At 50.3% G+C, this 23,088-nt stretch overlaps 1 protein-coding gene across 1 annotated transcript; it reads left to right on the top strand.

Annotated features, from left to right (window-relative positions):
* The first annotated feature begins 11,016 nt into the window (after positions 1 to 11,016).
* On the top strand, positions 11,017 to 22,857 carry LOC116943972 (ras-related protein Rab-5B-like). The gene is made up of 6 exons (XM_032957359.2): positions 11,017 to 11,173; positions 17,578 to 17,859; positions 19,730 to 19,881; positions 20,586 to 20,708; positions 21,178 to 21,271; positions 21,865 to 22,857. Exons 2-6 carry the CDS (start codon positions 17,679 to 17,681, stop codon positions 21,972 to 21,974), a joined length of 660 nt encoding a protein of 219 aa, XP_032813250.1. The 5' UTR covers positions 11,017 to 11,173; positions 17,578 to 17,678; the 3' UTR covers positions 21,975 to 22,857.
* Positions 22,858 to 23,088: the final 231 nt, after the last annotated feature.

Genomic DNA, 23,088 nt, shown 5'->3' with positions numbered 1-23,088 from the left:
GCAAAACCTCAGAAATAACACGAACCTACCTACAGACCTCACGCCATGGTTTATCCGTTCATGTCTCTTAACTTAACGTCGTAGTGGTGCATAAAACACAATGGTAATTTAAACACGCAGACATAAGTAGGGAAATAATTGTAACTTAAATTAAAAACAAGCTTAAACAGGGTAACGACAGAAGGCTTTGCTCGTAGATACAACAAGGTGGCTGGGCACGGGAAAGAGAATCGCGTCGCGTCGACTTCTTTGTAGAGGAGCCATTCTCGTAGCGGGGGAGGGGGGCCGCTCGCTCGCTCGCCCCCACGGGAGCGTCGCCCGGCGTGACTCCCCGCGTCGCCCGGCGTGACTCCCCGCGTCGCCCGGCGTGACTCCCCGCCGCGGCCACCGGGAGAGGTCGCCCGCCAACTCCGCAAAACGCTCGCACGGTCGGACGCCGGTTTCTCAAAACGCGCGGGACCTGACGTCCGACAACCGACGACAACAACAATAACAACAACAATAACAACACGGAGAACGCTGCGCTCGTCGCCGCGCTCCCGGTCTGTCCGCGGAGCGAGACGGAGAGATCGGCCGCCGAGCGAGCCGAGCCGTCAACTCTTCCCGGTGGCGAGCTTCGCGCGGTGCGGCGGTGGTGGTGGTGGTGCAGTAACTTTGAGCCATAGGCGGCCGTGGGGGCCGGGGGGGGGCTCGTAGCTATCGCCTCCCCCGGCGCTCCAGGCCAGACCGTCCTGCAGCAGTCAGAGGGCTGCCGCTGAGCGTAGCGCCCGGGCAAAAGTGCAGAGAGCGCCGCTTTAGTGATAATAACGATGGTGACGATGGTGACGATGATGAGAGCATTTATCTCTTGCCCGTAAAAAATATAAAATAAATTGCAAGAATAATTCAGGGTTTTGTTAAAAGAATAATTCTCTACTTTTGTCGTCACGTGAACACTTACAATTGTACGTACTGTATTTTTATAAAGAAAAATAATGATGCCGAAATAAAATGTATCTCAATTGTATATTATGATTATTGATTATTATTACTGAAGAAACATTTTCCCAAAAAAACGTGAGAAAAGTTTATGAAAAAAAAATACAACCAGGAATAATAATAGTTGTTGTTATTACGCTTTAATCAAGACATTCTCGGGAAAGTGTTTCTGATTCTTGTTTTGTGCGTGTACAGAGTTGTGTGCTTTCTGGGCGTTTGTTTTTGTACTTTATCACTCGGTGAGGAGTGTTGCTGCGTTGCACATGTCCGAGTGTGGCGCGGGTTTATCCGCGGTCTCTTCTCGCGCTCACGTCGATGACGACCGATGGATGGGTCGTTGTTCCGAAGATGTCAGCCCATTGGTTTTGCTCTTTGTAAATCGTTCCAGTTCTCACACTACTACTGACCGAATGCTGGAGTGAAACTCCGTGCCGGGCCCGTTCCTCGCGCAGCGTCCTCATCAGACGTCTCTCCCACCCAGGAGGCGTTGCGCGCTCGCCGTCGCATCGACGGAGGCGGCGCCGCGTCAGAGACCACGAGTCCCCGCTTCGACGCTCGTTCGCTGCGATCCAAAACTCACCTCTCATTTTTTTTGTCTAATTTTTTTTCTTCGAATTGTGTTTTTTTTTACGTGATACAATTGAGAGTAATTTATTTGCTAGGCGATAATTAATCCGTTGTTGAAGGGGCAAAGCTGTAATGGGAATGTTCGCGGGCCCCACGTCTCCGCTCGCGATCGCCTCTCCGGGAGGGTCGCGTGGGCGTGCGCGTCGTGCGTGGGGGGTCTGGGACGATGTCCGCTAACCCTGCCAAGGGAAGCAGCACTCTTCTGTTGGTGTTGGCTATTCGCGGTTGTGTCGCTTTGCTCTCGGACCGAGCGTTTCCGGGCCGTGCCGCGCGACAACGTTTCGCTCCGCGTGCCGCGCGATAACGTTTCGCTCCGCGTGCCGGGAGCTTCCGTTCCCTTCCGGACACTCGCAGCACGGGGATCAAAACGCGGGACGCCGTGGCGAACCCTGCGCGACGCGGCGTGAGCCGACCGCTCGGGGAGAGCCGTGCGCTTCGCTCCGCCGGGCCGCTGCGTGGCCGTGCACCCACGCCGTGTCGGTTCGTCGTGCCACTCGCCGACGGCCACGCGCCGTAAAGCCGACGCCTTTTCTCGCTCGAGGCCGGACGGGGCATGCGCCGTCGTTTGAGATTCAGGCCGCGTCATTTCCCATCGAGGCCCCAAGCCAAACGAGCGGAGAACTCGCCGACAGCTTTCCCGACGTCCTCTTCGTTCGGCGGACGAGGCCACTTCGAGCGAGCAGCGTTACGAACGGCCGAGTCGACTGGCGCGACGACGACGACGATGTTCGCACGCGAGCATGGGGCCCGCACAGCCGGCAATTCACAGATTGCGCAGTTTGGAAAATCGATGCTCAGTTGGTAACGAGGCACTTGCGTCCGACCTAATTTCCCAGCGCTGTGCGGGTGCCGGTACCGGTGCCGCCGCCACCACCAAGTTACACTACACTCGCCAAGGCCGTTTTGGTAGCACGCGTCGAGGGTGGGCAGCGTGGGGTGTGGGACTAGTGTTTTGAAAGGGCGCTGCCCGGGATAGGTGCGGGTAGATGTGAATCGGAGGTCGTCTCGACCCCATGTGTGAATACTTGTACAGATGTCTGCATTTTACAGCATCCGAGATGTTGTGTTGACAGGGTATTGCTGTAGATAGTCTGTGAAGAGCTTTTACATGAAATGTGTTTTACTCGGCCAACAGCATTAACTTGAAATTATATGTAATTATATATCTACTACAGAATATAATATGACGTTCTCTTCAACACTGAGCCCAGGTTTAAGTATTATGCGCCAAATGGACCTACCTTCCAATGCACACGTGTGTGCGTGCTCATCGAAATTCCACCTTGGTTCTTGATGTCTGTCGGCTTGCGTGTGGTGCGGTGGAGAGCGGAACGTCACCCGCGCCGTGTGCTGTGCGAGTTTCGGTTCCTCCCAAATCCGTGACTCTGGCTGCTGGCCAGGCCGGCCCCGACTTTAATGTGACAACGTTGAATGTTCGAGTCCTGCACAAGGAGGTCGGGAGGCCAGAGGTGATCGATTTAGTCAGAACGGGCCACTGAGTGTGCCCAACGTTTTGGCAGTCGGTCATTCAGCAGTGGATTTTATAAAAAAAATAGCTGTGCGTGTACGTGACCAGTAACGCACCTCAGTTTGGCCCATGTTTCATTTGGTGTTCCTAAGTGATCACGGCGATTGGGATATTGTCAAATTAATCTTCAAATTCAGCTGGGCTCAGTTTTGGGAAAGAGAATTCTCAAACAGCTAGGCATGTGACTGCAGGCTTTGCTGAGCATTGGTTCTCTGGTTTATTGAAATAACGACAAACTTTACAATGGGTGCTCACTACACACAGTATTTGTGGCTTGTGTTCATCGATCCATACGCGTTACCAAAATGAGCTTTTTTTGTTATCGTTTTTTCCTTTGAAAAAGTTTGGAGACTTTTTGCATTTCGCATATTGCTTTCGTCGCATATATATTTTTAGTTCCGTTTTTAAAAAAATATTATTTCATTTTGTTTTCTCTCGTAAATGTAAAATAAAAAATCAACCCCGTGAAGGCGGAGGGCTCACCGTGGCACTCGCTTGGCAGAGTGCTGGCCACCGCTCGCCCCCAGCCATCGCGTGGACAAATCGTAAGCATGACGCGTCTTCCACGCCGGCCAAATGTTTCGGGCCACGTGTGGAGGAGTCCGTTCCACTGCTGGATGTCATCCTGGAACGAGGGCACTTGGAACGAGGGCACTTGGCGCGAGCCCCTCGCATTCCTCGGAGCTGGCTTCTGCCATCGATCCCGATCTGCTGGGCCCTTGGGCGGCGATCGATGGGGTCTGTGTCTGACCATCTGCTTATCATGGCCAGCAGCAAGGAGGCTGTCAAGCTAGCTGTGATGATGGCCGGTTGCCCCGCAAACCTGGGCCCTCTGGGCCGTGGTGAATGTGGCGCGATCGGTGATCCCGGGCGCATCCATCTTTCCCGTGTGTTCGGTCTCACGTGGGTTTGCCCTCGGCTTCCTTTCTTGGTTTTCCAACTGGTCAGATTTGGTCCCGCTTCTCTGGGAGTATCTGACGTAGGCAGAGGTCAAGAGGTCTGGGTTCATCCATTATTAAGCCTACAATCGCTGTCAGTTCATGAATCCAAAGCCAGACTACACGGGCGGGTGGACGGGCGGGCGGGCGGGTGGACGGGCGGGCGGGCGGGCGGAAGGGCTGCGTTCGGCCCGACACACTGTAACAAAAACACACAATGACAACATGGTGACATGACATTTCATCGTCGCCTTCATTTTTCTGTTCGGTTTTGTTTTATCGCAGTGTTCTTTGAAGGCAGGGCAGAGGGCACATGCATTGGGAGCTGGGAAACGGGACGAAAGGGCTGGTGTTCGCGGTAGTTACTGAGCACGATGATGGCTCTCCACGGCCTGTTCTGCTCAAAAACAATCCCAAAAAAATATATTCTTACCCCAGGCTGTTTTGCGATTCCAACGGAGGGCCGATGTCAAAACTCCGACTTTAGCAGAGACGACAGAAAAGTGCATGGGAAAGGTGCTCGCCACACGCGAGCAGAGTACTGTGCTGTACATGTGCCTTGTGGTTCGGAAGGGGTCGAAACGATGGGAGTGCGTGTGTGCCGTTCACTCGACCGCGCGCACGGGTCATCTTAATCGGGAAGATTGCACTGCGGAAGAACGGAGGGGCCGGCTATATTTTTTGTGCGAGCTGTGGATTGAAAATCCCGGGGGCGCGAGTGAGTCTTTGTAGGGATGCTGAGAAAGCGGCGATTGTTTTGTGTATGGGGCGGTGGGGGGGGGTGGAACTCGTTCAAGGGCCTGTGGCGGGAGATGAATCAGAGGCTGGTTGGGTGGTTGGCGGGGGTGTCTGATTTGACACAATGGGGGGTGGGCGAGCTGCTGCTGGTGGTGGTGGTGGTCTCACGGGGCCCATGGGGCCCGCGTGTGTGGGTGGCTTTGGTGGCTCGGGTTGTTTTGAAGCAGGCAGGCTGGTCTGCCGGGAACGGCTGTGATACTGTCGCGTGGCGGTCGTCTTTGCGGGGAAAGCCTGCGGAAAGTCGCTCTTGAATGTTGTTTTATTGTGAATTCTAATGATTGAAAATAATTATATTTCTGTACAGAAAAGTGCGCTGTTATTATGCTAAAGCTGTTGCTATTTAGTTAAAAAGCATTGTATTTATGCAAAAAACCTTTACAAATAAAATATTAAAATTAAATGTCAGTCCACTGAATTTTTTGGGGTTTTTTGTATTTCCTGAAATTAAAGTACCATATGTATATACATTTTCTCCCGACAACTGTCATGTGTGCGCAGTAAAGGACGACTGTGATCACAACAGCCATGGATTTTATTTGAATAACCTCAACAAAAAATGAATGAGCATTTTCTTGGTTCTTTCGGTAAAGTCACGTAGAATGGAAATAAAATAATAAAACATAATAAAATTAAATTCTCACGACGTTTCGGCCACAACACAAGTGGCCTTCTTCAGGTGAAGAGACAGGTCTGTCCAGAAGACAGCTTGAATGAACGCTGTCAAGCAAGGACCGCGTCTTTTAAGCTGTGTGGGCAGAGTTAACATACGAATTGGCATGTTACCAGCCCCACCTCCGGAGCGGAGGAGGGGGGCTGGGAACACAGAAAAAGAAGAAAAACAGCCAAGGAGCGCTGCTGTGTCCTGTGTTGCATTATGACTGTGCTATAAACTGGACTACTATACAATATTATACCTTCCAATCTAAACTACATGGTATAACATCATATCCATAGACAAATTCCACCTTTGAATTATACAATACGTTACTTTACACTACCCTATACTTTAGATTATAAACTATTAGACTTGTGATATTACACTGTCTTATTCTATGAACCCAACTATATACCGCACTGCTGTATATTCACTATGCAATTACGATGATATATATTGCCTTATGAATTATGTTAAACATTACAGTGTTATACTATTGATTATTATAGCACATGTTATAAACCATACCATTAACCGTGGTGTGAGAGGTATTAAGAGGCAATGCCAGCGAATGGACTGCGGTCTGAAGGTTACCGTAAAATACAATCAATGAAGAACCGAAATGGTTTATAACGTCTTTCCAATGGTTACTAAGCCAGAATCCATCTTCTCGGTGGAAATTGTCTCTGTGTTTGTATATGTGGATAGCCTCATGAACGGATCTCTCATGGTAGCCAGATGGCTTGCAGAGAACCTCTGTCTTGGAGAAGTCAATGTCATGTGAGCCCACTGAATTATAACAGTGATCTGCCACGGCTGAGGAGTTCGTCCTACCGGGTTTCAAGTCTGCTGTATGTTCACGGATGAAGGTCCAAAATATGTCGTTTGGTTTCTCCAATGTAGCTGCTACCACAGAGGCACTTTAGTTTGTAAACGCCCGGGTACTGTATGTCTGTAACCATATGTTTTACAGATGGAACCAGATCACGGATTTTATGTACTGTGTTGAATCGGACCTGGATCTTGTGTTTATTCAGGATTTTGGAGATCTTTTTTGTGACCCCCGCAATGTAGGGTAAGGTGATGGTTTTGAATGGCTCCTCATTTTTCATCACGGAAATTCAGACGCCTCCACGTCATGCAGTCAGAGGGACCCGTCTGGCCCAGTTCCGCTGCGATGCTTCAGCCCGTTTGACCCAGATTCACCAATGACCCAATTCCTACGCTGCCCATGCAGCCCATTGGACCCAATTTTAGTGAACAGAGAGAGCGCAGCAGGGGATAACAGAAGTATATATGCTTTTTATTTTATTTGGTAGTCATTTCCAGGCACCAAATGGTCAAATTCAGGCAGCTTAAAAGCTTTTAAAAGCTTCACGGGTCCAGCCTGAGACGACATCTCCCGGCGTGCACCCGACGCCGTCAGCTCGCGGTAGCTCGGCAGAGATAAGCCCGGATCAGGCGCGGATGGGCGCCCACCGTGCGTGCCAGGTGTTATAGGTCACTGCGAGGCTACATGGCGGTAGGCAGCAGACGCTCATAGTGCAGGGATATCGATTGTTGCGCCATGCTACACTCCCGTGCCCATCCTCCCTGCCCGCACCGACCAGGGTTTATGGCATTCACGGTCAAAACCTGCGAGGCATGGAGGGGCCCTTATCCACGAGCGAAGTGACAAAAGGGCCGTGAAAGTACAACGGCTTCACAATCATCGTCGTTCGTCATGATGTATCCGCTGCTGGATGAAGACCACCCGAGCCATCGCCATCTCTCACTGGTGTCGCGATGCGGCGATCCACACTACTCCTTCACACCAGCTGACCTCGTCCATCCATCTCCACGGCGGATACAATGTGTGCACGTCTTGATTCGTCGTCGCCGTCGCGATCAACCATTCAATGGGCGTATCGGTGGGGTAAGAAACAATGTATTTAATATTCGACGGTTCCTCCATCATCAGCAGGTATTCCGTTTCCATGGAGACGTGCCCCTGTGTGGGACATGGCTGTCAGAACGCGGGCCTTGGCGAACGTTGCTGAGACAACAGTTTGGGCAGTGGTCAAATAAATAATTAAACTCGATCTGCAATATACTTTACTTTTATAAAGGGCCCTTCGTGCGGAGCATCTCAGGGCTCCGCGCAATCCAAACCACCGGGCAATGAATCCGGTTCAAGGACAAGCGGATGCGCAAACGGCGCCCCTCCGCGTGCTCACTCGAGAGCGATCCCACTGTAGCTGCATTCCTGGAGTCACTTGGGCCGCCGGGTAGCAGAGGCAGCTCGGGATGGACAGCGGCGACTCAAGGTCCCCCTCGCCCCTCCAGATTTGAAAACGACTTCTAGGAACTGCCAAAGGTTCAGCGCTCTCTCAGCTCCGCGTGTGTGCGGTATATCTCATGCGGGACGGAGAGCCAATGAAAGTTGGGCGGTGGTGGGTGTGCACGTGGCGTTGCCTGTAATCGAGCACTGGAGACGGCAGCGAGGCTTGGTGGATTACCGCACGAAAGTTGCGAAACTCCCTCGCCGTGGGCGTCCAGGAGGTGTCATACCCTGGCTCGCCAGGAGAAGGCAGTACAGCAAGTGGACTAATCGCCATTTCTTCCCATCTGTACGGGGATTTGACGTTGCCACCCCCCCCCCCTCCTCGTGCGAGGCGCGGTTTTTCTCTGGATGTTCCAGTCTCCTCCCGCGGTAACTCATCGTTACTTGGCTAAAACGTTCTGAAAATGAAATAAATACCGAATGGGGTAGGGCCTTCCTAAAAAAGAGTCAGACAACTCGGCGTGGGTCTGCTGGATAAATAATGAGAATAAAAACAAAGCCAATGCAATGCTCCTTCAATGGCTGACGCTGGCATGTGCGGATTGCTTTTAAGCAACGGACATTTATTTTCAATGTCAAGTGTTTTTTTTCTTCCAGAATTTAAATTTCGACGTCTTGCCTCTCCAACATAAACATCACGAACCTCCATCTGCTTGCCTATCTGTCTGCTCTGGTCTCTTACTCAGAGAGTGAACTGATATTCTATTCCATTGTTGCTTATGGCAGCATCGCTTTGGCCCGGAGCTCGATGCCAAGTCGAGGTCTGCTGCTCCTCACCAAGACGAGAGAGAGAGGGGGGGCTTCATCAGAGAGAGTCCGTGTTGTGTGTGGCTCCTCCTCCTCCTCCGTTGAAGGAACGCAATTCACAGTGGGTTTACTGTGTGGTCCATCTTGTGGGTTGCTTGGCCACAATCGAACTGTTGTGACTTGTGGCTCCAATGGTCCATTCATGAAGATGTGGTGCAGCATCGACCTAGTAAAAATATTATGCTCCGGGTTGAGGGTTCCAACAGTGTCTTGGAGGAGGAGGAGGAGTGTCACAGCCAGGACGAGTACGACGATGTGTGGGTCTCGAAAGAGGTGATTATTCTGGAAAGGGGTGTTCATGAATAATCACGGCGATCGTGTTCGCTGATGGAACAGCGCTTTGTTAGGGGTGCCATGATGGTGGCAAAGCAATCGGCCCCTGGCTGCTGGGGCCGCGGATCGTCTCGATGGCTGTGCTCGGTGCCGTCTGCCTCGCGCTGCAAGAGCAGCAGAGCCGAACGAGGTGACGACGCTGCTGCTGCTGCTGCTCACGAGTGGTGTCGCTGCACGATTCGGCTGCGGCCGATGGCTTCAAGATGACTTTAGCCGTGGTCGAAGACGTTTCTCTTTAGACGTGCGCATGGTGCCATCACGTGGCGCACTTCGGCAATTGCATGACGAGGCCAGTCGAGGCGTCCTGCCAGCATCGGAGGAGTCGAGCTCCCTGCTCCAGCAAGGGTGGGAAAAACCCGATTTTTTTTTGCCCGACAAATCGGGTTATTGATTTTAATGGAATTAAACCCGATTTTGCCGATTAAAACCTGGTTTTATTATCGGCGTCTCGTGCACACTTCAATCCTGCTCCTCGTCGCCGGGCGTCGGGTAGTCGTAGAACGCGTTGAGGTTCGACTTAATGAAGACGAGCTTCTCGACTGTGTCGGGCGCTAGGCTGTTCCTCAACTTGGAATGGGATAAATCCCATCGTCGAGAAGTTTCGCTCAGACGCAGCAGCGGTCGACGTGGCCATGCTGAACCAGTTTGATGGCTGATCTTCTGGAGCGCGGGATAGTCGCTGCCGTCGGTCAGCCACCACTCTAGCGAAGGGGTCTTCCTCCGCTTGGCCAGGAGCTGAAAGCTAATGGGTGCGTGCGACTGAAATCCCGACTTAACTTTAATAGAACCGAATAAAACCGGATTTGGGCAGGATCCAGGTGCTCCGGTTTTATATAAAAACCTATTAAAACCCGAATGAATAAAACCGGGCCGTGCCAGCCTTGCCCTGGAGTGGAGGCAACTTCCACCAGCAGTAGCATGAGCAGGCAATTGCAGGGATACACCTTTCCCTCTTAATGAACATCTCACCGGCTTCGGGGTAAAACAAACGCCTTGATATAGCAGTGAATTGAGCATGACTGGTGGTGTTATCTTACGGATCAATCGCTTGCTGGAGACTGGTCTAATGGACATTCCACTGTCCTCTGACGGGATTTGGTCACTTCACAGGAGCGCCATTCGCTACACCAATCCGGTGAGCTACAAAGCTCTTCCAAACAGATGTCCAGTCGGGGGCAGGCCGGAACGTTACAAGAATAAACGATAGAGCAGCACGACGGGAGGAGCGCAAAGTGTAGGGGAGGTAAACAGTTCGCTGTCGGGGTGGACAGGGGCAGGGTCCCCTCGTATCTGTGGGTGCCCGGGGCTTCTGCGGGCCTCCGGGAGGCCGCGAGGCGAGGCCACGTGGCCCGCCCGCTCACGCCGCGGTGCCCGGCTCAGGTGCCCGGCTCGTGCGATGTTGGAGTCGCTTCGTTTGTTCCACCCTGGTGGTGTGATACCATCCCTGTGAACCCCCGTGTATCAGTGCCCTATCATATTACAGTCAGACCTTATTGGTCACCCCGGGCCCTTATAAATCTCAACGTTCGTCCTACAAAGTCCCATCACAAGGGGGAAACACAAACAAATAGACACTTTTTTGTGCCCGTATTAAAACCTCAATTTCCCTATGCAAGAACACGGGGGGCACAGAGCGTGTTGGGGGGCACAGAGTGTGGGGGCACAGAGCGTGTTGGGGGGCACAGAGTGTGGGGGGCACAGAGCGTGGGGGGCACAGCGTGGGGGCACACAGAGTGTGGGGGGCACACAGAGTCTGGGGGGCACGGAGTGTGGGGGGTACGGTGTGGGGGGCACGGAGTGTGGGGGGCACACGGAGTGTGGGGGGGCACACGGAGTGTGGGGGGCACACGGAGTGTGTGGGGGGCACGGAGTGTGTTGAGGGGCACGGAGTGTGGGGGGCACGGAGTGTGGGGGGCACGGAGAACCTCCAGCGACCGCGCCTCGCTGCTGCCCCCCCCACCCCGCAGCTTCGTCAGTCTGCGGGAATCGATACTCGTGCCCGCGGAATCGATTACACGCGATTACGTTAATCGATTACTCCCGCGACGTCACCGGGCGCGCGCTGATACACGGGCGCTCCGCCGGAAGTCGCGTGACCCCGGGTGCCAGCCGCGACCCGCCGCCGCCTTCCTCCTCCTACGCTGCTGCCGCCGCCGCCGCTCGAACCTCGCCTCGGCGCCGCTGAGGTGAGCGGCCCCCCCACCCCCCGCCCCGGTCCCGGAGCGTCGCACCGCTCGGCGTGGAGCGATCGGTGCCGCGGCGGGGGCGAATCCTCCGTGGCCGGGGGCTGCTGGGGCCGCCGCTTCGCGACGTCCGGGCCGCCCCTTGTCTTTGTGCGAAATGGCGGGCGCCGTCTGGCGCTCGAGTCGCGCTCGGGGTTGAGAGTCGCGCCGCGTTGCGTCGCCGGAGGCGGTGACCGTGCGAGGTGCAGGCCGCGTGCCGAGCGGCGCGGTGGTGGTGGTGTCAGCGGGGCAGGAGAGGGGAAGGAGCCTTGCGGCCTAGGGGCTCCTACTTGCCAACCCGCCCCATATCCGGTAGCGCGAGTCGTGCAAGTCCGTAGGTGTGGCGCCTCGTTCATCGGATACCCCAAGGCACAGAGATAAGAGCTGGGTCACAGTGAGACTCTGACACACATTGGGACGCTGAGATACAGTGAGACCCTGATGCAGCGAGAGAGGAGACGGGTGTGGAACTGAACGGAGAGTGAGATGCGCACAGATACTTACTGGGAGACCAAAACTGTGATGATACGCGCGAGGGCGTGAGCGACTGACAGCGAGAGAGACTCCGTGTTGAGGTTGGGGTAGAGCGCGCGAGAGACACCGAGACACAAGTGGAGACTCGTCCACAAGAGACCGTGTGATACCGAGACGCACTTTGAGACGCTGCTCCTCAGCCTGTGCGTGTCCGTCCGCCTTGTGGGATTTAAACCGCGCACCATTTGACGCTTCGTAAATCTAGACCCGATCTATTTGCATGTTTGCACATCCATTTATCGATCCACTGCTGGATGAAGTCCTTCCGTCTGTGGGGAGTTGCAGCTGAACTGCTTCTGGCTGTCCTCTAACGTTTGACCTAAACCGCACTGCCCTGCGCGGTCAGGTCCGGTCAAACAACCATGACTGACTCAACTTCATCCCGTCGAGTAACAAGTTTATCGGATGATCGAGACTTGTATTTCGCAAGCGTTAACGGTTTTGTTAAACGGCACCGCAATCCTCTACCAAGCAAAACGTTGTCTGGTGATGGCTGCTACGTTACCAGTTGTGCAACAAGGCCAATTAGCAAACGCAACATTCGTCAGTGACACGGCCGGGTGTCTTTAAAAGGAAGCAATTATTGGACGTTTCGGTCAACGGCCCTTCATAGTACTAAATGGCGACCAAATAGTTTACTTATCCGAAATGAGGGCAAGTTAATCCGCGTTGGAGCAGAGAAGGCGGTTTCCCCGAATGACCCTCCCACTGCCCACTATTATAAACGATGTCGCAGTTAATGACGAGAACGGTTCGGAAAGCCCCCGCAGTGGAGTTTCGTTTTTCTTCTCTTTGCCCACGCCCTCGGCGCGAGTGCCGCGTCCCTAGATGGCGAAGCCGTGGATTTGCAAGAGAAATCTGCATCGGTGAGCCCGGCCAGGTCACGGGATAAGAGTTCGAGCCAGGGACAGGGGGCCTGGGCACGACGCGCCGGCCCGCGGGTTGTCCGAGTTGGATCCGCACCTTGAACGTCGCGACGCATGACGCACGCGTGCTGCGAAAGTCTAAAGTACAAGGGGCTGGAGACCCGTCGTATCGTGCTCGTCACAATGTTGGCAGCGACTCGCAGGGACAGAGTTGATGATCTTTTTGGCGTTTCTCTATTGCGCCGCTTTTGCCGACCGTCTGTCGCTGTCAACAAAGTATAATAACAGCGGTGATAATCAAAGTAGTTGCGTAACCTCTTCAGCCAGAGAAGCCTCATTGACTTTCAGGCTCATTCTTCAGGCGGGTCCTGCTGAATTGTGATGTTTTGGAAGGAGTCTTTCACTTTTGTCGGGAGTACCCAGAGAACTCCCTCGTCGCATATGAATAACACTCCAAAGGTCCACACAGTGTCCCCTGAACCAACTTGCAGTGCTGCCAACTCCTGGCCACTTGGCAAGCTGTTGGGTGTGGGAGTGTTACGTATCTGTGTGATCCACTAGTCTTGCCTCCACAGACGCGCGCCATCCTACTCAGTCTGACCATCCAGGTTTGCATCTCCTGCAAGTTGATTGTGTGGTACTCTTTGGTTCTTTCGGTAGAGTCACGTAGGTCTAAAATAAAATAAATCGCGACGTTTCGGGCGCAAACACAAGCGTCCGTCATCAGGTGGGACAACCACAGCAAGAAAGAATTGCTGAAGTGGGCGAAACTGCAACAATTGTTTCTTGCTGTGGTTGTCCCACCTGATGACGGGCAGCTTGTGTTGCGCCCGAAACGTCGTGATTAATTTATTTTATTTCTAACTACGTGACTTTACCGAAAGAACCAAAGAGTGGATTCCTGCAGTCACGAAAACTTCAAATCTAGATTGATTGGATGTTGTCTGTACATCACTCCTAATGCATGTGTTTATTAATTACTGTAGGTGATAGTGCCAAATGTATTCTGACACTAAAAGAGAGCAGTGTATACTTCATACACAATGTACAAGATAGAATCAAGGTTTAGTTTTTTTCATGCGACGTTAAGCGCTCTATCTGCTTGTTAATGCTCGTATTTATATGTTCTGCTTGTGCACATTCAGGCAAGTGGATGTGAGGGTGTTGTGCCTTGGACATTTCTGTATTTTATTGTTAAAGAGTTTACTGCTTTCCCATTGATCATTTATCATGATGGACGTGCGTCTTGTCAGGGCCGTAGACAACCGTCCCTCTTCCACAAGGGATGAGAATTTCACCTTTGTCATTTCCTGATTGTTTAATTTGTCATAAATTACTACACACTTGGCATTCGTACAGCCATTTACAAATAACTTAAGCCCAGCCACAACTGTTTAAAGTGTAACCCCAGCCAACCCAAATCTGAGCTCTTAACTAGAGCGGGTTGTCATACAATAGCGCTAAACCGAAACTGCGTCACTCTTCATGACATGCCACTGACCTCATAATTAGGGCAGGGTTATTCAGCTGGTGGCAAGTGCTCGTGGAGTGGTCCACCGAAACACAACGACGCAAAGGAGATTGAGGAGAGATTTGAGACGTGAAGACGAGGTACTCACATTGGTGTTCCTGTAAAGGGGTTATTATATCACGAAGCCATTCGACGTCATAACATGTGACATCACGTATCCCACCAGCATACACCAATGCCGCTCGCTACAGCATCACGTTCTGTACTCTAGCACCACTACTAACCTTTGTATGATTGCACCCTTAAGAATTCTAGATTTGAAGCTTCCGTGACTGCAAGGATCCATACTCTTTGGTTCTATTCGGTAAAGTCACGTAGGTAAAAAATAAAACAACAAAAATCACGACGTTTCGGCCACAACACAAGTGGCCTTCATCAGGTGTTTGCATTACCGTGCTGTCACGGTCCCTTCACCTGATGAAGGCCACTTGTGGCCGAAACGTCGTGATTTTTGTTGTTTTTAATGTTCCCCAAGTTTGCTATTTAACTCCTGAGTTAAGGAATACAACAAGTAGGGCACCAATTCTAAAACTTAGATGATTTTTTGTTCAATAACAGTTTCCAAAATCAGTTATTGATTTCAGTTGTCAAGGAATTCATCATGAAATCCAGTTCAGTTTTAGTAATAGTTGCACTGAATGATGCAACCGCACAGCCCGTTCCAAAGTGATTAGTCACTTAGCGATACAGAATGTATCGAAACCAAACTGGATCGCGAGTCCTCTTTAACTATACTTCACTATGCTGGTCAGAGCTGGTTGCTAAACCAATAATCAATTCGGTTTTTATGATATGTATACGTCATCCATAATGCTAAACAATTTCAAATCCTTATTAACCGTGGTGTAACCATGACTGTGTCACCACGGGGTTTGCATTACCAAGTGTTCCTATTTGGTATGCAGGTGCCTCGCTGCATTTGGCAAGTCCGTTGCGGTTTCCATCGTTGATGTTTACATGCGAGTGCCTGGTGTTTTCAACGAAGGCATGATCGGTGTGTCGCAGGAGTCGTGTTTTCACACCGAGGGTTGTTCCGGACGTTGAAGGCAGCCCAGGCCACTTTGGCGCAGTGAAGTGGCAAGGGTGGCGCGAGGCGCTGAGCCAACTCGCCGGAGACCTTTGAGACCTGCAGCGCGTTACCGACTTGTCGCCGTAATCGTCACGTGTGTTTTCAGTTGTTCGAGAAATTGTTATTTGCCACTCTGCGCCTGTATCGAAAATTACTCCTGCGCTTTTGCAATCTGAAGCCTCTGGCGTTACAACGCTCGTGTTGTACGAGGCTGTGTCGGTTGTGTGTGTTTTTTTAAGTAGCCGGTCGCCACTTCATTGTGCTGACCGTGTGTTTGTGACTGTTTGTTGCTGTTCAGTCGTTTTTTGTTGTTAGTTTCCTGGTTTGTAAAGCGATTGCAGTGCATTTTTGTTTCTCTAAAATAATTACTAAGCAATTATATTTTTACACAATCCCGGCACTAACAGAGACGGGGTAGTAGGGCGGTGGGGGTGGTGCACGCCTGTGGGTGTCATACCCTGGCTTGCCAGGAGAAGGTGGTACAGGAAAAATGTGGCCTTATCTCCATCTGTTCCTTCTGTATGTATGTTGAACTTGTTTCGCATCGTACGGAGCCAAGCACGCTATGGGTTCAGTGTTGTCCTCTCAGACGTGTGCCGATTTTCTCCGGGTGCTTCCGTTTCCTCCTATGTTTAAACGCTCGTTAATTAGCAGAAAACATCCAAATATATAGAGGACTGCGGGTAATTTATGGCACCAGCTCACCACCTGGCTGCCTTCCCGCTTGTTTTTGGTTCCGCAGCATTGAGATACAATTTGCATGACACATGCTATATAGCACGAAACATTATTATTGTCGCAAACGTTTTTGTTTAAATATGCGTAGAGTTTTCATACCCCATTTTAATCGTCTTATAAGCAGTCACACGGTGTAGTAATGCAGAGACGTGGAGCGTTGAGGTATCAACTTTCTTGGCCCATTATCGTAATGCGAATGGTTTCGCTGCTCTGCCACCGTTCCAGATAGATTATATCACGCACACACCGGAATACAATTAGGGAAATCGATTTGTTTTTAGCCTTCCTCAAATACGATGGCTGGCCGCGAGATCGACTTTCCCAACGCCACAGTGCTCGGGCAGTTCCTGCAAACCGTCCCCACAGTGCCCTTTCCCCGGCAACTGCGTCGTCAAGTCAAGATCTAATTGGGGAAAACTTGATATATATTATTTTAAAAATAACAACTTGGTCACATCCCGTTTTGAGTTTGATGTCCCTGCTGCTGTTGTTTTTCTGTGTTCGGCACGAACGTGGTCGCAGTGTTTCGTAGACCAAATTGGCAACACCGTGTGCAGAAATGGAAGCATTTTTATAAAGAGGAAAAAAGGGCCGGGGCATTTCACTTTCCACAACCCCCCCACACGGCTCTGTGATGTGCCACCTGAACTTTAGTTAAGAGCTGTGCCCCTTCTGCTGCACTCCAACCGAGCTTTCACGTTACTGTGGTGATAACGATCTGTCTCCTCGGTAACGATGGGCTTCCGTGTGAGGTTGTGCTTTTACATGAAGAGCGAAACTCGGCTCACGCAGAATACAGAAGTTTGTGTCATAATGTGGTGTCATGTTGAGCGCATTTCCTTCATAAATGGAAAATGAAATGCAAGGTACTGCGATTGTTGCCATGCAACCCAAAGTAGGGACCATATCGTAAACGACTGTAATCTGTGCTCCTTCAACGGAGGAGGAATGGGAAAACAACACAAACTCTCTCCCGATCCTTCCTCGTGGCTAACAGACCTCAGCATATCGCTCTTGAAATACGTTTGCCATCATACTCAAGAATAGAATAAAAAGGAACGTGAATGTAACGTGAAGGTTCTTCCTCAGCAGACATATGCGATGCACCTTAGTGGTATATTTACTCCTAGACTTGACTTGTTAGAAATGTTTAAGCTCATAATTTACATGCCCAGTACTTTTGTCAATCCACTGCTGGATGAATGATTGTGCTGTTACACATTAACCACAATTTTAAATGAGAGAGAATTTAACTCATTGAATCGTGACGCTGAATCGCACAGTTCAGTAACCAATTTAGGAATATATAGCAGTAGCCCCACACCTCCTTGTCCACCTCCCCACGTAACCCACTCATCCACTTACCCACCCACCTGTCTGCCTGTCCACTTACCACCTCACCGCTTATCCACCTGCCCAGCTGTCTCCTTACCTACCTACCCACCCATGCCAACTGACGGACGCATTGTCTGCAAATCAAGGCAGTGGGCACATTTCGTAAGACATGGGTGGCTGGTTTTGGAGTGTTGCGCGCGGGTTCGACAAACACCTCTGTCACGGCACGAGTGAAAGACGGTACGAGTGAAAGACGGCATTTTTGCGGTGTTATTGTGCGTGTCCCGCTGCGCAGAATTCACTCGCGGTCAGGAGCTGTAACCGTGGACCGGCCGACCGCGTGAGCCGCCCGCCCACGAGCGACACAGCAGCGAGAGCTCCGTAGCCGCGCTAGGCATGGCGGCCAGAGGGGCCACGGCCCGCACCAACGGCACCACGGCCGGCGCGCTGGCGTCGACCAGCAAGATCCTGCAGTTCAAGCTGGTGCTTTTGGGCGAGTCGGCGGTGGGGAAGTCGAGCCTGGTGCTACGCTTCGTCAAGGGACAGTTCCACGAGTACCAGGAGAGCACCATCGGCGGTGAGGGAGACCGGCGTCACAGACGGAGCTTGGAAAGTTGGGGGGGATGATTGGGATGTGATCAGGGCTGTGGCCCAGACGGCTTTGGCTCGGTGGGTTGTTCTGAAAGGGTTTAGGGCCAGCACTCTTTTCAACTACGGTTGAGAGCGTTCATGGAGAGGGGGACTGTGACTCGTAAAGATGATCCAATATGAGCAAACCTGTAGTTTAAATTTGTGTTGCTATTAGAGACTTATCCTTAATCTTTGGTTCTTTCGGTAAAGTCACGTAGGTAAAAATTAAATAAAACAAAAATGAAAACAACTAAATTCTTTTTTTGTTTTATTTTATTTAATTTTCACCTACGTGACTTTACCGAAAGAACCAAAAGAGTATGGATCCTTGCAGTCACGAAAACTTCAAATCTAGAATTAGACTTATCCTTTTCAAAACCAGAACAGATTTATTCAAGGCCTGTTACCCTTAACCTTGAGAGACAAACCAAACTAAAAAACACTTTGCAAAGATGCAAATGCGTTTGGCCAAACAGCTGCCTTGTTGTATTTCATATTGCCAATGAAACCCTTCTGATGACAAACACATGTTTTAGAGCATTTAATAATTCATGCATGCGCATGCTTTTTAAAAGTAACTGATTATGCAAATGTGTTTAATTTCCGTGGACAATGGATATTACTGATAACGATTACCGACAGCCTTGGTAAAGTTTTGAAAATTGGAAACCGCAGCAGTTGTAACGCCCCGTCAATTCCCACTGATTATAAATGACTGCAGTGTACGCGGTTGGGGAGCATCTCAGGTGTGAAGGTGCGCTGCCTAATAATGTCCTCGTACGTAGCGTCATCTGCCCTTATTTTATCCCCGTCGTGGCAATCGCAGAGCACAAGCATTGCGAATGTCCAATTGTTTTAATGAACTCCGTTCTTATCACGTTGCCCGGGGGAGTTTTCCCGTCTCGCAAATGCCGTCTTGGGCCCTCCAGTGGTAATTAAGTATGATGCTTAATGTTCACTTGCAGTTACCATGCAAATTAGTGCTTTCGGTTGGTATTTTTAGCCAAGATGGCTGTTTACGTGTTATTTTTTGCATCGCCCGTCACACCATGTTAGTGCAAAGATGAGAACTAGAAGGACTGTTGAGATGCCACCGGTGGTGCAGGGCAGAAGGGGTTCAGGGAAACCGAGCCAGAGATGGGCGCATGCAGTGGATTTGGATGAGGACAGCAATAGACACAATAAAAGCACATGGAGACATGGAATCTGAGCAGCTGACTCAATTCCGATGGCAGAGATAAATAATCTCATTGTGAAACATTGTGGTAGCAACATCCTTAAGCCTTTCGCATGATGGCTTTCAATGAGGTCCGTCTAGCAAAGCTCCCACACTCGGTCTTCCCTTAGGAGTTCCGCTCTGTGTCGTTGTGCGCGGGGCTGCTTAGGGCTTGCCTGGATTCAACCAAATGAATTGCCCAAACTAATTATTTTTTTTCGACTTGGGTGATCTTATTTTGTAGTCATCGGTGAACATGGCTGAGACCAGTGACTCGCTAAGTCTTCTTGCATATGGCTGGAAGTCTTCTCATATACATATATAGCCACTGACCAATTGTTGGTCTTCATCTGTGCACTGCAATATTATTATTATCCGAGCCTGCATGTTTATTCACACTAGTTTATTTCAACTTGTCACAATCGTGCTTTGATATTAAGCGGTTAGTGGAAGTCACTATAACGCTTGATGAAGTTTGTCATCGTTGACTACAGTAGCAAAACACTTGGCTGACGAATATTTTTGTCGCTAATATTGTTAAACGCTGGCATGGAGGAGGGGGTGACTGCAATTGGAGATAACAGCTGTGGGCCGTGTGCAGCGGCGTTCCTGACGCAGACGGTGTGCCTGGAGGACACGACGGTGAAGTTTGAGATCTGGGACACGGCTGGGCAGGAGCGCTACCACAGCCTGGCGCCCATGTACTACCGCGGAGCGCAGGCGGCCATCGTCGTTTATGACATCACCAACCAGGTCCAGCCCCTCTCGCCGCCAGCACCACCGACGTGCCCATCGCCACAAACGAGACCGGAACACCTGTTGACCACTGCAGACTGTGCCACTGTCACCTTCGCTACCATCGTAATTACACCCATCGCCACCAAAAAATGACCCAATACTCATCAACACCACAGCCAGCACAACCAAAAACATATTCACCACTTCCAGACCCACCATCACCACATCACTGCCAAGGCTACACCACCAATTGTCACCAACACACATCAGGTCTATGTTGAGATTTGTGTATTTTCTATGTTCAAGGCCCCAGTGATGGTTCCAGCCAGTAAACCTGGGACACCACCTAATGTGGGAAGGTGGCTCTTACATCCACACCCCGAGTGTAAAGCTCCATGAGTGGGATGAGACTAAGCAGACCTTGGAGGTCAAATGTTCACATTGCAACTGCTGAAATAATTTGGCAGAAGGAAGTGATATAGAGGTGTAGTGTGGTGAGATCATTGGCATTGCCTGTACAACTGAGTGCCCTTCCCTGCCACCCCACAAGCAGTTGCGTTTGAAAGTCGGATCAGCGGGTGGGGTGGTGGTACACAGTGGGCACTGGTATTTCTTCGGGAGGCATGATAGATCCCCCTGTGTATAATGTCCACTTTTGGTAAACACAATGCAAAAACACGTGGAATTCATTCTGTGCCACGTCTGCTTGCTCTATGCAGGACACGTTCTCTCGTGCCAAAACCTGGGTGAAGGAGCTGCAGAGACAAGCCAGCCCCAACATCGTTATCGCACTCGCCGGGAACAAAGCCGACCTTGCCAGCAAGCGGATAGTGGAGTTCGAGGCGAGTATTTGTGTATACATGTTGAACTCCTTTGACACCGGACCTGGCCGACTGTGCTAATCGAAGGTGGGAGTCTGGGTCTGCCCTGAGTGTTGGTGGCGTGGTAATAGAGTCTGGTTTATCGTGGTGGCTGTGGTATTAGTGTGGCAATTGAGTCTCGTCTGCCATAGTGGGGGAGTGGTAATTACAGTTTCTGTAAGAGACTGATATTGGGCTACGGTGTGTATGCCACACCGATTTCTTGGCACCTTATTGGTGTGCGCTCCAACCCTACACGCGGCTGCCGAGCTGCCCAACAAACGGCCGTCCACGTTGTCAGGAACTGTCACCGACGGCGAGAAGGTGAAAAGAAAACGGGTGATTGAACTTACATGTTACATGGAAAATCGAGTGGTTTGAATGTCGACTTTGTGATGGCAAACACAAAGAAGGCGCTGTGGAATACCGACACTGGTTTTGCCGTCGGCAGGAGGCGCAATCGTACGCGGACGACAACGGACTCTTATTTATGGAGACGTCGGCGAAGACGGCGATGAATGTCAATGATATATTCTTGGCAATAGGTATGGTACCTGATCACTTTATGCTTGTTACCGTACTGAGGAGACTCTTAAAGGTGTTTTGTAAAATGTTTGCTTCCTTATGTAACACGTGTTGTAATTGAGTGTTAATGGCTATATAGGAAATACAATCAGTATATTTTACATTTGCCCTCTGCAGCTCGCAACCTCCCACACACATTGGCCACCCATCCAAGCACTCAATTCTGCTAAGCTTTTGAGATCTGATACAAATGACCAATTCACCTGGAATGCATGACAGTGAAACAGAACCTTGATTCCGAAATATATTCCTAATATTGAAACATGTCGAAATATTTGAAATATGCCATGCAGGAGTGTTATGAAAGAGTCTTGCAACTCGTTGAGGCTTCTAATGGATAGAAAAGGAAATTAAGTTAACATTTTGTCACTTCCCCAATGTCATCCGAATTGTGCTATCGTTGTCATGTGACAAAGTACCCCTTATCTCTCGCAGAGCAGTGTAACCCCCCTCTGTGTTAGGGAATTGCCCACAGAAGCAGATATCACAGAGCCAACTTTTGAAATCCCAGAAAACGCAATGCTTATTGTTCTTCTTCGTTGTTACGTTGCAGCCAAAAAGCTGCCACGGAGCGAGCCACCCGGCACAGGCACAAAAGCACATGGGATGGTGTCACTGGGACCTGGACCAGACAGCCACCAGAGAAGGACCTGCTGCAGTTAACTTGGCGCCGACACCACCGGCACCCCCCCCCCCCACAGCGGCACGCACTCCGCACCGTCACCACCACGTCTGTCTGCGGGCAACCGTCCCGGCGCAATCGGCCAGCCGGCACGGCAGTCAGCAAGGGTTTCCTCGTTTGAATCCCATTTAAAATAAAAACTCGATGTAGAAAAATCATCCTGTTATTAAATTTGCAAAGGAAGCTTTGGCATTTGTATCTTGATGAGGGCTGATGTATGAGGACGTTTTTTGTATTGGTCAAGTGCCGTCAATGATCAGCTCTTAACGATTTTTGTTTTCAGGATATGTACAAGTTGCAATATGAAACAGTTCTGTGCATGCATTAACAAGTCATAACATTACCGGTTATTAACAGCATAACAGTGTAGTGAACCTCATTGTGCATTGGTGAAACTGGAAAGTGAGGGAGTTGGATTTTTTGTCTTTGTTTATGAAGGGTGTGGCAGGGCGACCTGTTAATGCTCTCCCATTCAGTCTCTGCAGACTAGGGTCTGGTGTAATAGTTGTGGCAGGAGAAATCGGAGGTTGTCTTGTCTACTGCTGCTCATGCAGGGTTTATGCCGATTTGTTCATGGAATGTCCGCCCTTTTCTCACGTCACTTGAAAGAGCAGGTTAATGGATTTTTGCCTGTTATTCCACAGTAGAAATCTGATTTGTACATAGGCCACCCACTGATGTCCAATTACATCTCCAGGCAAATCCTGTGTCGTCTTAAATCATGGACCACGTGTAGTTACTTAAAGGTGGCTTCATTAGAATAACGAGTTAGATTTTTCTGTATACAATAAATTTAATTCATGAATTGTTACAGAAATGTTTGTTCCTGTTTAGTGCACTATAAAAATGTTTTCTGAAATCCAATGAATTTTCTGGTGCTGAACTTCATTCTTCTATCATCCACTGTTAGATGGTGCTGCTGCCCCGGTTGATTACAAAAAGCTAAAGGCTTTTAAAAGCTAATCTTGTATTACAGTAAAATAACTGAACTGCATTGCTTATTGGGGAGTTTGTTGAACAGTTAATTTATTCTGGGGCCATATTCTTCTTTATGAAATCCACAAAGTAGTGTTCACTGCTTTAGTATCAAATGGG

The sequence above is a fragment of the Petromyzon marinus genome, chromosome 19 (assembly GCF_048934315.1).
Source record: "Petromyzon marinus isolate PM22_M1 ecotype Great Lakes invasive population chromosome 19, UKy_Petmar_22M1.pri1.0, whole genome shotgun sequence".
NCBI lineage: Eukaryota > Metazoa > Chordata > Hyperoartia > Petromyzontiformes > Petromyzontidae > Petromyzon > Petromyzon marinus.
The sequence above is the reverse complement of the archived record's forward strand: the minus strand, read 5'-3'. Positions and strand labels throughout refer to the sequence as shown.

Coding starts and splice junctions, on each gene's coding strand:
- LOC116943972 (XM_032957359.2), top strand. CDS start 17,679: ATGGCGGCCAGAGGGGCCACGGCCCGCACCAACGGCACCACGGCCGGC. Junction 17,860..19,729: donor CCAGGAGAGCACCATCGGCG/GTGAGGGAGACC, acceptor GGCCGTGTGCAG/CGGCGTTCCTGACGCAGACG. Junction 21,272..21,864: donor TGATATATTCTTGGCAATAG/GTATGGTACCTG, acceptor GTTACGTTGCAG/CCAAAAAGCTGCCACGGAGC.